Consider the following 15734-nt stretch of genomic DNA (forward strand, 5'->3'; position numbering starts at 1 on the left):
AAATTAACCCATATCTATTAGTCTATACCTTGTCACATGGCTCGTGGAGTACCAGTATCTTACATGATGGTACTCATGGCAGCATCTGGCAGCGTCTCCTGACTCAGCCTTCCTGTTCCCAGAATTCTCCTCTCTCTTTGTCCCGCCTATACTTCCTGCCTGACTACTGGCCAATCAGCGCTTTATTTATTAACCAATCAGAACAACGCATTCACAACATAGAGAACATCCCACAGCACACTAAGATGGGGGTATGGAAAATGTTCTGGGAGAAATAATACAGAGAATGTGTATTTTAAAAAGACAGAGGTCCCACCTCCCTGGAGCATTTGTGGCTCTAGGTGATGGCAACAGAACACCAACCACAGCCAACATGAGCTAAAGTAGCCCACACAGGCCATCTGACCAGGCAAATTGAGTTGCCCTCCTGGAGACATTCCACTGGTCCTCTGCCGAGGTGCTAGAGCACCTTATCGTGAGCTTCAAGTTGGTATTCTAGAAGTCAAGTCAACTTCACCAACTTATTGGTAGTAGGAGAAAAGCAAAGAGGAAATGACAGTGGCAGAAAGAGAGCGAAGGAGGAGCAGAAAGGACAGGAAGGAAAGGAAGGGAGGGCAGATGGAAGGAAGGAAGGTACAGAAGGCTACAGACTGTCACCTCAGTCTTCTTAAGAACTTCAGTGCTGAATAGTGTCCTACCTCAGGGTCTTCCTCCTGGGGCCAGGAGGATTGCTGTCAAAGGCTGGTTCCCACCAGCCTCTGTGGCACAGAAGCCAGGCTGGGACACTCACTACCAAGCCAAGCCCACAAACTCAAAAGAATCTGATCCAGTTTTCCACCACAAATCCTCTTGCTCAGGGTTCTTCCCTGATGTCCGCTGGTTTCCTGTGTAGGACAGACTTTCAAAGGCCATCACAGAACTCTGGTTGAAGAATTGGCACATCCATCTTGCCTACCACAAAAAAGTCACCAACTGATCTGAAGGTATCCACAGAACTCTGTAAAGAGGTGAAGCCAAGGTTTTTGCTGAGATTTCCCCAGAAAGTGGCTTAGGCAGGATGCTTGGTGTAGTGTGGAGAAGGGAGGGGGCACTGGAGAAGGGATCATGGCTGACCATAGGTAGGCAAGGCTCATGGAGCTGCTAACTCAGTCCTGCAAAGTGAATCTCACATCCCAAATGCGGACTAGTTTGGCTGGGGGTGTGGTGGGTGCAGTTCCCTACTGGACTTCAGGCCACAGCAATGACATAGGACTAGCCACAGAATTTGGGGGATTGGAAAAAATGAAAATATGAGACCTAGTGCTCATGAATAGTTAAAAAATTTAAGAGGATGAAAGTAGGTATGGGGGTCTTCTAAGCACTGGGTTCTGTGTGAACATATAGGTCACATGCCCATAAAGCTGTTCCTATAGCTAGGTCAGTCTGTCAACTCCCAGGAGCTACTGGTAAGGGAGGAAGGAAAGGGAGGGCTAAGAAGCAGAGAGACTGGGAATGGGGAACCAATGTGAACTCTTCCATCCAGGATAGGCCACAGTGGGTGAGGAACTACACCCTGAGAAAAGATCAATTTTAGTCATCAGTGGTATTGTTTCCCAAGCATAGGAACTATGACACAAACCTGGCCTGAGAGGACCCCAAAAGTGCAGTCTTCAAAGTCTGCTTCCATGGAATTTTGCTCCCTGATACCCTTAGCATGGAAGAGAGGTAGGGGAATGAAGTTAGGAAATGGAGGCCTTGACTTGGATTCCAGGCCACACTTCCATTAGAGTATGGGATGTGACTAGTGGCAACTACAAGATAGAAAGGGATGGTGATATTTAGGCCTCAGGAGCGGAGATGTTCCTTCTGAGCACTGGCTCCTTCACTTTTGACGAGTTTTTACTGCAGGCACTTTCTTATATGACAGGACAGAGGTAATGTTGAAGTCAAGGGAAGTGGCGAACCTGCCCTTCATTGTGGCTAGAATCAGCGGCAGTTATAGTGTGTGTTGTCATTTGAAGTAGCCGTGAAAGACTTGTACACACTACAAATAATCGAGTGTTTTCTCTACTTCAGTCCCACCACAGTCGATTGTCCCAGTGCAAATGCTTAGTTTTCTCTGGCCTCTTCCTTCTTGGAACCTGTTTGAAAGCCCTAGAAGCCATGTCCTAACAAACTGCTTTCCCTCCCGAAGCAGCACACTTCTCCCCTAGAGAGAGAGAAAGCAGGGAAAGAGAAAAGGGCTTTGAGGCTCCTGCTTCTGTAAGGCAAGAGGATAGGAATGGCAGTAAACAGTGGATCTGTGGGCAGCATCAAAAACGCCTGAGAAAGAGGTGCTGCTGGGGACAAGGCAACAACTTTTCCATTACTGTTCTTACCAGTCCACAGAATACTTTCAGAAGTCCCTAACAGGGCCAGCCTCTTTGGCAAATCAGCCTGCGAGCTGTCTTTCAGCTCATCACATGAGGCAAGGATCACTATTGATGCACATTTTCTACCACAAATTACCACCCACACTTATCCCTTCTACATAGATAAAGCTGAAGGATGACAGAAAAGCTGTGAGTAATTCCAGACACCTGCCTTTGTGAAGGCAAAAACACAGCTGCTCTATCCCAGAAAACGGATCTCCGACACCTTGTGTTCAGGGTCAGAATACATTCTCCGTTATTTCTGCCGAAAGTTGGAGAGTGAATAAAGGAACTTCCTGTCTGCTCTGTGCACTTACAAGTCTCCATTTGGGCTAACATCAGTGAAGAAGAGGGAGTTAAGTAGGGACAGGGCAGCCATCATGTCTCTGCTGTTACCACTGTTTTCTTGACAATGCCATGTTTCCTGCCCGAGGAACTCTACCCATTCCCTCACTGCACTTTCTCCAAGCTAGCCATCAAGGCTGGGAGTCTCGATCTAAGCTCCCTTTAGTCAGTATACAGTTGCTTCTATAGGAAATAGGTAAGGCTCTGGAAAAATTGAGACTCTACCAGCGCTTCTGCTCTCTGGCATCTGTCAAGGCCTGGGGCAGTTGTTCAGTCTTAGCCCCTTAGCAAAGAGTGCTGAGAGGCATAGGCACAAAGCAGTAGAGGCCTGTAGACCGTTCTCTAGACCTCACAGAGCACACTCCTCCTTCTACTTCCTGCTTACTCTGGGCTCCAACTCCCGGTAAGTCTCCCTTTAGGTGACCCTCTTCCTCATGAAGCAAAGAGGATGATTTTGGATCCATGCCCCTGATAATCAGTGTAAAACTGCTTCTATGGGAAATAGAAGAGGGTCTGGGAACACAGTGTTTCCAGTCCTGAGCTCTGCAGAGGTACAGATGCAGTTGGCTTGCCTCAGTTTACCTGAGAGAGAGAGAGAGAGAGAGAGAGAGAGAGAGAGAGAGAGAGAGAGAGAGAGAGAGAGAGAGAGAGAGAGAGAGAGAGAGAGGACAGTTTGGTAGTTAGAATGTCTAGGCTTGGAGCTGAAAGAAGAAAACAGAATAAAGGATTTGGAAAAGAGTGTATTGATCTTTGTATAAAGAGGAGGATTGATTTGGGGAAAGTTTGAACCCTTGTTTTCCATTCATATGTCTCTAAGTCATGATTGTATATCCTTCTCAAGTCTTCATCACTGAGTGACGTTAAGTCACTGCCAAAGTTTCAAGCATCTGTCCCAGATTCATTATCTTGAAACCCAGAGAAGTAGTAAAGAGTAACAAATCACCTAAATCCAATACCCTAGTCCCATAAAAGCCAAATATAGATACTTGCATGTATAAAGGGAGCTAAAAAACAGAGCCAACCAGACAGGGGATGGAACAAGTGGAGGTTGGATTCTAGAAACTTCTAGAGTGGTAACATTGGCAAATTGATTTTCTGGCTTCACCAACTTACCCAATTTGGTACGTGTGTGTGTGTGTGTGTGTGTGTGTGTGTGTGTGTGTGTGTGTGTGTGTGTGTGAGAGAGAGAGAGAGAGAGAGAGAGATTATGTCCATAATGTAGCATACTAATGCGCACTCAAACATGTGTTGTGTACTAGATATCTTGAAAACAGTTCATTTCATTGTCCTTTTACAAATAGTGTCATATACTCTAAGAGAAAGAAAAGTAGACTGGGGTTGGAAGGATCTTAGCAGCTTTTTTCTCATCCCTCCTGTTCAGCAACCTCAACTTGCTGTGTGGATGTCCATTCCACAACCTTCTGTCCATACGGACCCCTACCTGACCAAAAGATGTCCAAACAGTCCCCACTCCAGTCAGGAGGCTCCATACTACTAAACACAGCCATTCTCGCCAGCCTTGCACCCCTTAAAGAAGCCCAGCTCCAGTTTCTAGGATCTCATCGGATGGAGAACAGTCTTCTTAGAGTCCAGGTGGGATGGAGGATGGACCTTAGTGTTTCTGGCAATGCTGCACTGGGAAGTCCCTCCCGCACGACCACCACCCTGCCTGAGAAAGGCAGGGTGTGCAGCAAACACCCAATTTAGTCTTCACTGGTGCCAAGGCAACATGCCACCTGCTGAGGACAGACGGGGACTGTCCCTCTTGCTTTCATATGAGCTAGGTGGTACACAGAGCTATTTACTCTGCTGGAAAGAAAATGGATTATGTGAAACCAAGGCATCTCAGAAGTAACAAAAGAAAGAAATATGAATGGAAGCATAATTACAGATTCAGAGTGCTATGGTCATTTCTTGTACTTGTCAGGAGTTCACAGTCCTCTTCTTGCTAGGGATTTTGTGCATCTTCAGACCTTGAAACCATCTTTATTGGTCACAGCTCATCTGCACATTTATTTTCCTATAAGTGATATTTAGTTTGCATGTCATTGTGTTTAATGTTTTATTTTTGACATCCTCTGAGCTTCTTCTAGAAATTTGTCTTAGACACTAAAGTAACATGTAATAATGAAGATACCACGGACACAGTCCCACAGCCCAGAAGTCTATCCTCTAAGAGAGAGAGGTTCTGAGTAGGAGTGTGGCCTGGGAAAGTAATTCTCTTGAACTACAGTGCTAAGAGTTTGCATGACCTGGCAAAGACAGTGCAGATCCTGTTATATATCAGACTATGACAGCCCCCTGTCCCAACTCCTGGAGATCATAGGTCCCTCCCCTAGTCCACATGATCAGTCATGGTTTTCAGGAAAAGGAGTGCTGAAGGAGTTCTAAGTCACTCTTTGGTCTCATTTTCAAGTTGTTTTTCTTACTTTCGTGGTTCTTCTCAGCACTGGGTTTAAGATTCCACCCTTGCCTTTTCCTATCCTCTTCTAAACATGGAGCAAAGTTCCCCTCTTGATAACTTGCAAAATCTGCTTTATCTCCACCTCTAGATGCATGACCTAAGGTTCCTTTCCATGCAGGAAGAGGCAGAGTCCTGGTAGTTCAAGTATGTTCTGGCTGAGAACACACTGTCATCCTAAGTACGTAGTAAAGGTTCCTCAAAGGCATAAGCTTCATCTAAGCCACTAAATAGTCAGAATTCTTGAGAATCTGGGGAATTTTTGTTTAGGACATTCTTGACCCAAGTCAGACAAAGTACAGATGACATCTTGAGAAATCATCTTGGTGGGAGTGGATCAAGACAGTATGCTTTGCTGGAACTAGTCAAAGCTTGTGGTTTGGTTGAAGCTACCTCTCTCTGATAAGGGATTGGTTAGGAACACAGACTCAGAAACCTGCAACCATGGTTCAGGTTGGTGCCTTGACTTTCCCAGTCCTTCAGCTTTCCCAAATATACACGGAATAGCCAAATCAATCTGGTGAAAGCAGTAGTGAGATCTCCCTGGTGCTGGCAGTTGTGAAGTCCATCTCAAGAGGTGAAACTACACTATCTATCACCCAGTAGACTGCAGTGAACAAAGGAAACTGATGGGTTGGGGAGTTGGAAACATGAAAGTAACCCTAGAGAGTCTTAGAGTCTTAGTCTGTTTAAATAAGGGCATCATTAGAATGCTTCTTCTGAAAAAAAGGAAGGGGGGGTAACGGGCTTCCATGCCTTCATAGGTTGGACGGAAAATAACCAGGTCTAGTAGACCAGGGGTGACCACTGGGGAAGGGCTGCACTGCTTGGTGAAATTGTGAGAAAGACTATGGCTTGGAGGAGTGACATGCAAAGTGTATGGCTTGGTGGGACTCCAAGCAGCAACAATGCCAGGTAGAATATCCATTTATGAGCACAGTAAAGACCCTTTGAAAGACCCGGAAGGATTAAAAAAGTACCAGTAACTCTAGCTCTGAACTGCTCACTCTCTTTATAGGTATTCAGAAGTGCTTGAGGTAGAAGACTTGAAAAGAAACTAAATATCCCATGTGAGCAAGTATGTGTTACTGAGGAATTCAGATTGCATAGCTGTTTGTGTATTCCCTTTGCTTTAAGCTTTAAGGCTAGGTGCTAAGTCTTTCTCACCCCTTATCTCTCTCTTTCATAAACATGAGCTCTAGTCCTGGTGGAGTGCTATGGAGACCGCTAAAAACGTCTTCCTCATCCATATCTTCTTAAGGCATCTAGCCCCGGTTTTACTTTTCTGTCACATTTTTAAATGCCATGGGTATCGAATCTTTGTATCATGAGACTAGCCAGTTGAGAGTATCCAGTCCGCATTTTAATCAATTTCTACAAACAAGCAACTATCATTACACCACATGACACAGCGTTAGAACACCTCAGCATGCCCAACTGCTTCCTGTGCTCCTCAACAATCATCCCCATTCCAATCTTCTGACCCAGGCAACTGCTGATGTGCAGTATATGTCATGTCCATGTCTCAGCTTCTCCAGAATTTCATATTAAGGACTCATATCATATGTCTGATGTGTTTCATTGCACATATGTTTAACATTCATCCATTTTGCAACAGGTAGGGAAAGCTTGTTGTTTTTGTTGTTGTGTAGTATTCCTCTATTAAATAATTATTTCTGTTTTTTATTTTTTCACTGAAGAGCATTCAGGTTATTTATAATTCATTTTTATGAAAAAATTTTCCATAACCATTTGCATATTGGTCTCCGTGTGGACATATGCTTTTCATTTATTTTGGGTAGATACCTAAGACTAAAATTGTGGGGCCATATGGTAAGCAGCTGGTCTTCATTAATTGAAGCACCTTAAACAGGGATTAATAAGTAAAAGGCTGAAAGTAAGTTGTGTGGAGCTGGGACATGTGGAGAAAATTCTTGAAAAAGATTACTGAGAAGAGAGATTAAAAACACCTGGAGATAAACTCACCTGCCTCATAATTTGTACCTCAGTGTTCAGAAAGCCTAAACATTTTAGTCAATGTAAATTTTTCTCAATTTTAATTGTAGTTCACACTGATCATGGAATATGAGATAGGCATGTGTGAGTGGGGTACAGGTGGCTACATCTGGGAATAGTCTCCATAAATGTCCACTTTTAGGGAGGCATTAGGTTTAGTCATGATGACAATTTGTGTTTAATAAAACATTCCACTTAGAAGATTCAACTGAAAAACCCAACTGTTAGAATCTACCACTACAATTTGTGTTTATTTCACTTGGTCTCTGCAAAGGCCATTCTGAGTATTCATGTCTTCTTGAAGTGGGAAATTATGCAGATAAAATTTAGGGGCTTGCAATTATGAATAAAAACAGAGAGGCTGGTAATAATTGGAATTACTATTGCAGATTACATTCACAAGTCAAACTGTATCTTCTTATAATTAATCAAATCCTATTAAGTAATAACAAAGAAACTTTTACTTTGCACAGAGGTATAAAAACAAGCACTCCCCTGTCCCATCTTGTACCCTTTCAGTACTTTGTACTATAGTCCTAGTAGCCTCTTTTCACTTTTCTGTAACATATATTCTATTTTCCACTTCCCCCTACACACACACACACACACACACACACACACACAAGCATACACAACACACACATGTACAGCACACATACATACATGCACCACACACACACACACCACACACATACCACACACACACACCACACACATACACAACAAACACATATACACACATACAGCACTCATACATACATACACCACACACACATACACCACACACATGTGCGCGCACACACACACACACACACACACACACACACACACACCCCTATATACATTTTCTGTAAAAAAAAAAATGAGCTTTTCTTTTTGGTGCCACAGTGATTGCCTTAATTTTTTAAAGCTTCTTTTAGTTGATGCTACCATCATCTACATGGTCCTTATCTCTGGAATAGTTTGCGGGTTTTTTTTCTATTGGGCAAAAAAGAATAATTTTCATTCTTACACCATTATTTGGGTCAAGACCTCGAGAGGCATTATTCTGTGTTATTTGGTTGTAGAATAAAGCATGTTCATTTGAGTCATTTTTAGAGAAAGAACTCCTTTAAAAGATCTTTTTTATAGAAATCTTTGGAAAAGATTTCTATTTAAACAGACGTCGAATGGAAACCCTGTTTTTATTGAGACACTAAGGGACAAAGTGACTGGTGGTCTGCTGGATTTTTCATCACTTACAAGTTGCTTTGGTATGATATTGCACAGCCCCAGGGACATGGAGGTGGGAATGACCACGTGTCCAAGTCAGCTGTTGAGCCCAGGTCACTGGACGATTGCTGGGGGAGATGACATAAGCTCTGTCGAGGTGTGAGTGATTTGTTGCTTCCTCGTTTCTCTGATATTAAATTTTGAGGATTGGGTTCAAGTTTGTGCGTTGGGGGTCATCCATCCTTATTTGTCATATAAAACAGACTGCATTAGACTACCATGTGATGGGAGATGGTGAGGTGTTTTGTTTGTTTGTTTGTTTGTTTTGTTTTGCTTTTTTAAAAAATCACCAAGATATATCTAGAACAGGCTGGGTAGAAATGAAAACACAGGTGATTCTAATAAACAATTATATGGCTTAATAAGCCTTAATAAGATTATTCAAAGGACTACACACCCCCAAAATGGAAAAGCAACTACAGGGCATTTCTTTAGCCCCCTTCCTTATCTTATGTCATAGGAATGCCAATGAGACTCCTCCATCCTCCACCTCCCATTTCCCAGTGCCAGATCTGTAAGCGCTTAGCCAAGCATTCTGGGAGACACAGAAGAACTGAAGGGAAGGAGTAGCCGGATGTCTTGGGTTTTCTTTCCATTCTGTTCTGTTCTCCTGATACCACCTCATTGCTAGACGTAGGCACTAGACGTGACAGTCAACTACATCTGAACTGAGCAGAGAAGAGGTAGTGAAGGCAGAGAGTGCAGGAGACATGTCTCAAAGGCAGCCTCAGTCACCTAATCAGACTTTAATTTCCATCACAAATGATACAGAATCATCAAGCTCTGTCGTCTCCAACGATACCACACATAAAGGATGGACCGGAGACAACTTTCCAGGAATAGAAGCACTGTGTGCCATCTATATCACTTATGCTGTGATCATTTCAGTGGGCATCCTCGGAAATGCCATCCTCATCAAAGTCTTTTTCAAGACTAAAACCATGCAAACAGTTCCAAATATTTTCATCACCAGCCTGGCTTTTGGAGACATGTTACTTCTGCTGACTTGTGTGCCCGTGGATGCAACCCACTACCTGGCAGAGGGCTGGCTGTTTGGGAAGATCGGTTGTAAAGTGCTTTCCTTCATCCGGCTCACTTCTGTCGGTGTGTCAGTGTTCACGCTAACAATTCTCAGCGCTGACAGGTGAGTTTCCTCTTTCTGTTCTATTGCCGGGATGTGAAATTAGGCAAAAAGATAAAAGAAAAGCTTGTGCTTAGCGTTTACTGGCTACCGGTAGGCTTTTCTTACACTGTGTAACCTAAATGTAAGCTTTGAAAATCCAGTAGCATTTTAAAATAAAAGTTAGATTTAAAATGTTAAAATGCCTTTGTTAGCATCTGAAGAGTGCTTGAAAATATATGCTCTGGGCGGGGGGTTTCTTTTCTTTGAAATGTAATTGTGTGCTTGAAAGAATAGCAAACGGTGTTTTTATTTTCCTCCGGCTTATTAAGTCAGGCAAATTGTTGCAGGTGCAAAGAAAAATACTCATGCTTTATACATTAGTGCAGCCTAGTGGTATAACAGAGTCAACATGAGAATGCTGGCATAGGTGTGAAATGGACCGTGTGTGCATTATCATGTTCCAGAAGGATGATAAAGAGAGAAAAGGCATCAAATTGATTTGAAAGTCCCCAGATTAGCTAATAGAAGGAAAGCAGGAAGGTTTTCATCATCCTGATAAGTCAGTGTCATGTCATCACTTCATTCTATTTGTTTTCTCTATAATCATGTGGTGACATTATCATTTCCAGAGAAATAAATTAATTCTGATGGACTTTTAGAGTCTTGTGGCTAGAGCATGTGAAACAGGCTCACTGTCAGGGCGTTGGGGCTCCATGTTAGGGTGTTTTTAGTTTGGATACTGTGTTTTTAATAACTATTGCAGAATAACCATGAAAGCATGAAAAATGAGGCTCTAAATATTAAAAGTAATGCTTTAAATTTTTTGCAAGATACTGTAGGTAATCAATGTCCAGCAGCATGGTCAGGAAGAGCTCTACATTCTGGAATCTGACACGAGCTAAAGCTTGATCTGTGTCATTATTATTATTATTATCATCATCATTATGATTATGTTGCTTTCCTGGTCTATATTCTTGAGGGAAGACTCCTGTAAAGGCTACAGATTTTAAGGTGTCTCTGTCTAAATGAAGAGGCATGGTTGCATGAGCTCTAGCTTCTGATTTTATCCTAATCTCCCCTATTGATCCATTAGCATAGGGAAGGAAGTAGCCCTTATGAATGGGGAAAACATGAGCTTTTTCTGCTTTTTACTGGTGGAAATGTTATCTAGAAAGACTTAAGACTGCTTACTCATTCAGGAGAGTTAATTTAATTAACATGAGTCATTTACATATACAGGATTTCTTTAGAATACTTATGGCAACACATAGGTGATGAATTATTCTCAAGTCACACAGAAAAAGACGCTGAAAATATTTGTCCTAAATAGAGGGTCTGTCACAAAGTTACAAAATAGCAGATCTGGAATTTCTCATAGGAGTAGATAAAGGACAAGCTGATTAGAATAAATAAATCATTGGGTATATTCTGTGTATTTGAAACCACAGCCAGTTCTAATTGGTTCTATATGACTGGAAAGGAGGAAGAACTGGATGATTGCTAAAGTCACATGTGTCACTGATTTCAACTCTGCTTATGATTATGTGTTTCTAGATACAAAGCGGTCGTGAAACCACTTGAGCGACAGCCCTCCAATGCTCTTCTGAAGACCTGCGCAAAAGCCGGTGGCATCTGGATCGTGTCTATGATATTTGCTCTGCCAGAGGCTATATTCTCAAATGTATACACTTTCCAAGATCCTAACAGAAATGTGACATTTGAGTCATGTAACTCCTACCCTGTCTCTGAGAGGCTCTTGCAAAAAATCCATTCTCTGTTGTGTTTCTTAGTGTTCTATATTATCCCACTCTCGATTATCTCTGTCTATTATTCTTTGATTGCCAGGACTCTTTACAAAAGCACCATGAATATACCTACTGAGGAACAAAGCCATGCCCGAAAGCAGGTATGTATGAATTAGTACTCCTGCAAATACAGCCTGAATTTAGAAGGGAGCCCCCATCACCTTTCAGCAAGCTACATTGCATTTATCTGTGTAGAGATCCAATAGCAATCCCAAATGTCACACATTGAGCAATGCTGAGCAAGTTATTTGACCTCTCTGAGCCTCAGTGACACAGATACATAAAACTCCCATCATAGTTCCTGATGGTACTCTTCACTCAGTCACTGGTAAGACTGTTAGTATTATAGACAGGGTAGTGCAAGTGTGAGAGAAGTAAAAGTTATTTGTCCTATAAAACAGTAAGGGAATCTGCATAACATGAGATTATAAAGCAAAGCATCATTTGCTTTAGCAAGTATCACAGAATGGTAGAAATGCATAGACTAGTGAAACTGGCAAGACTCATCTGACATTACTCACTGAAAACGGCTTCTACACAGATGAGCAAGCTGAGGTCTGGAGAGGGTGAAATGAAGTGCCCATAGCAAAAGAACACAGTGACTCACACACTTGATTAAGGCCGTTGCAGGACTTAGGTGTGCTCTCCCTTCGTAAATCTGTACAGAATGAAAGGATGCTACCAAACATTGTCCTGTTAGACTGGGGGTCAGGGAGGCTTCTATCCTGTAGAAGAGGGAAGTAGTGCCATTTACTGAGAGAGGAGAGGGAGAGAGGGAGGAGGGAGAGAGGGAGGAGGGAGAAGGGAGAGAGGGAGGAGGGAAAGAACTATGCCTTTTGTGTAGTCTACCAGTTAGTTGAATAGCTGTGCTCATGAGGCTGAAGCTATATAAGTTATATACTTAGTGTCCATGTGATCCAGTTATCTTTGCTCTGTCTGAGCCTCTATTTTATGAGGTGCATCTCTTATATTAACAGATGTGAATAGGAGTATTCTCATATATGATGGATGGCACATTTTGTTTTTATTCCTCTGACTACATGATTTAAGTCCCTATAGATTAAAAGTAACTTTAGTACCAGCCTGACAACTTTCCTAAACTGCAGAAGACTGTTCTCACCTGTCAACCTCTGCGGATGCAGTGAAAGCTGCTCTGAATAGTATCGCTCTCTCCTTTTAGTGAAATTAAGTCACCGGGGATTCCATAGCACTGCTTGAGTTAACTAGAGTATCTCAACATCTGAGGATGGTGGGAGGCCTCAGAATGAGAGTTAATGAGACCAAGATCACAGGTTACCATGCCAATTAACTTGTCATATTCTATATCCACAGGCAGACTTCCCATGTGTTCCAGGCAGTTAGCTCATAAGCATGTGTTCAAAGGGCGGCCAGCTTGTTAACTGTAAATTCCTATGTCAATACAGAGGATGGTTTTTTTTTTTATCTGTGCCAGCTAAATGGATATTTTTGTGTGTGTGCAATTTTCTCCCCATATAGATTGAGTCCCGGAAGAGAATTGCCAAAACAGTATTGGTGCTGGTGGCCCTGTTTGCTGTCTGCTGGTTGCCGACTCACCTCCTGTACCTCTACCACTCCTTCACTTACGAAAGCTATGAAGACCCCTCGGCCGTTCCTTTCATTGTCACCATTTTCTCTCGGGTGCTGGCTTTCAGTAATTCCTGTGTGAATCCCTTTGCTCTTTACTGGCTGAGCAAGACCTTCCAGAAGCATTTTAAAGCTCAGCTCTGCTGCTTCAAGGCAGAGCTGCCTGAGCCTTCTCTTGGTGACACCCCTCTTACCAACCTCACTGTGATGGGGCGGGTCCCGGGTACTGGGAGCACACATGTGTCTGAAATTAGTGTGACCGTGTTCAGTGGCTGTAGCGTGAAGAAGGGAGAGGACAAAGTTTAGCTTTTCCACTGAAAAAAAAAAATGGTGGTTTTTTAGTCTCATTGCGTGTATCCAATCCGGCTTTAAGGTGTGCATAGTATGGTGTCTGGGTTTTTGTTGTTTATGAATTGTTTTGAAGTTTTCAGAATGAATTATCCCTGTAAGTAAAAGACAAAACGTCATTTTCTTCAAGGTGCAAACAGCAATGCCATTTGGGCTTTCTAAATACAATGAAGCCCACCAAGTAGGGAAAAGCAGGTTTGAAAATGCCAGTCAACTGTGAAGAACGCTGTATAGGAGAGATGGTAAATGACCAAGACAAATGTTTAAAAATCGAATTGGAGCCCTCCTTTGTGATGCTCATCTCTCACGTACTCATGTGGTTGTCATAAAATAGTGTTTGTGCTCATTGTGTGCTGTAAATCTAGAGATTCTACTCCGTAAGTGAGATCAAAAAGAGATAAAACATCTCTCATGGTGTTTTGTAAAACACACACACACACACACACACACACACACACACACACACACACACACACATACACACACACGCACACACACGAGTGCACGCACACACGCACGCACGCACGCATGCACACGTGCGTGCGCGCGCGCGCGCACACACACACGCACATATATATATATACTTTCACAGAGTGACTGCTTTTTTCCTTCAATCATCATTCCACTCTAAGAAGTCTTGCAATTGAAATGAAAAGGTTTGAGAGTCGGAGGGTGTTAAGCACTGAGTCTGGGGCAGGGTGCTTCCCTTGCTGGGTCAACACTGCTGACTTTGTGGATTCTACTGCCATTGGTTAATAACTAGACAGAGCCATCTCTCATAAACATTGTGAAGAATTTGTCTTAATAGGCAGAACAGAGAGCCATCGTGTTGGTGGGCCCCAGAGGAAGATTCCTGTCCAAGTTTCTAATCTGTCTGAAATTCTTTCCTTGAAGGAAACTCATTTTATTTGGGTGAGCAGTGCCCTCTTTCTAAAAACCTGCAGAACTGCCACTTGGGATCTCCATCACCTGGTTGTCCGAGCATCATCACATCATCTACCTGCTTGATATTACTCAACTTGATGGGTGCCAAAGTCCTAGAGCTCAGCTCTGTTTCTACAAGTCAGACAGAAGGCTCTGACTTTCTATCCTCTGCTACAACTTGCTAACACAAATAAGCTTGTTACTCACTGTAATTGGGGGGGGGGACCTTGTAGTCAGTAGATTTGCCAGATTTAAATTTATGCTTTCAGAAAATGTATTCTTGAAGTAAACTAAAGCTTATCTTTGGCGCTATAGTTACATTTGTATTTTTAAAAACTTGATTTTTTTTAGAGTGCTTTTGGTATTTTTGAGCTTTAAATGGCTTGTGCCGTTGTGAACTTCTGCTAATTATGTGGCTCAAGCGGGGGTGGGACATATATTAACACTGGGATTTAAATGTCCTTAAAATTGGCTTGCTTAAAGTGGGGGTGCTAATATCGTATTAACATTACTTTAAAAAGTGAGCAAAATTGTTGTAAAAAATTTGGAGGTGAGCAAATAAATACGAAATAAAGCTTGAATGGCTTTGTGTAAGCTTGTATTCTAAAAGTAATGATAAAATAGAAGAACACATTTCAATTTGAAGACTTATTATTTTTAAAATCACAGAACGATAAAATATTTTATTTTCTTTAATTAGAAAAACATTATATATTTACTTTCCTGAGCCTAACACTTGAGAAATAATTTTATAAATGTACTAGGCTATGGCTTGAGAGAGAGAGTTCAGCAGTAAAGGGTGCTTCCTGAACAAGCATGGGGAGCAGATTTTGGATTCCAGTACCCACAGGCACGATGTGGTCCTGTAATTGCAATTAAAGCACAATTAAATATGGTGCAATGAAAGCACTGATCGGGCTGAGACAACAAGATGCCTGGTGTCTGCTGGCTTCCAGCCTAGCTAAACACAAGCAACAAACAAAACAAAACAACCCCCCAAACAAACCATAAGGTCTGGGCTCAGCAAGAGACCTTACCTCAAAAGGAATAAGGCAGAAAGTGATGAGGGAAAATACATGACACCCTCTTCTGGACTCCATGTATGTGCACCCACACATGCATACCACATACATATTTCACATATATACACTCATACACAGAATCAATAATTAGTATCCTAATTTAAAAAAGTCCCAGGTTACAAAAGTCAAGAGAATATTTTCGTGTTTCCCAAAACTAGAGCTCTGCATGAGTTAGTGATGAAAAATGTATACAATAACTTCTTAGCTTCCTAGGTCATCAGCTCCTTCCCCTTTTGTAGGTAGAAAATTAGTGTTAAAATTTTGGGTTTGTTTCGGGAAGATTAAGTGATTTTACTTCTTGGGGCTAACCTTACAGGTGGCCATAATATCCACAACTACATTTATATTGCTTGTTGTTGTACA

At 42.2% G+C, this 15734-nt stretch overlaps 1 protein-coding gene across 1 annotated transcript; it reads left to right on the forward strand.

Annotated features, from left to right (window-relative positions):
• Positions 1-9053: 9053 nt before the first annotated feature.
• Positions 9054-14838, forward strand: Brs3 (bombesin receptor subtype 3). Its single transcript, XM_052747299.1, has 3 exons — positions 9054-9628; positions 11162-11513; positions 12910-14838. The coding sequence occupies exons 1-3, from the start codon at positions 9195-9197 to the stop codon at positions 13321-13323; spliced, it is 1200 nt and encodes a 399-aa protein (XP_052603259.1). The 5' UTR covers positions 9054-9194; the 3' UTR covers positions 13324-14838.
• The last annotated feature ends 896 nt before the right edge of the window (positions 14839-15734 follow it).

Source organism: Peromyscus californicus, unplaced genomic scaffold (assembly GCF_007827085.1).
Source record: "Peromyscus californicus insignis strain IS unplaced genomic scaffold, ASM782708v3 Scaffold_10__1_contigs__length_136768540, whole genome shotgun sequence".
NCBI classification, from domain to species: domain Eukaryota; kingdom Metazoa; phylum Chordata; class Mammalia; order Rodentia; family Cricetidae; genus Peromyscus; species Peromyscus californicus.

Coding starts and splice junctions, on each gene's coding strand:
- Brs3 (XM_052747299.1), top strand. CDS start 9,195: ATGTCTCAAAGGCAGCCTCAGTCACCTAATCAGACTTTAATTTCCATC. Junction 9,629..11,161: donor ACAATTCTCAGCGCTGACAG/GTGAGTTTCCTC, acceptor ATGTGTTTCTAG/ATACAAAGCGGTCGTGAAAC. Junction 11,514..12,909: donor AAAGCCATGCCCGAAAGCAG/GTATGTATGAAT, acceptor CTCCCCATATAG/ATTGAGTCCCGGAAGAGAAT.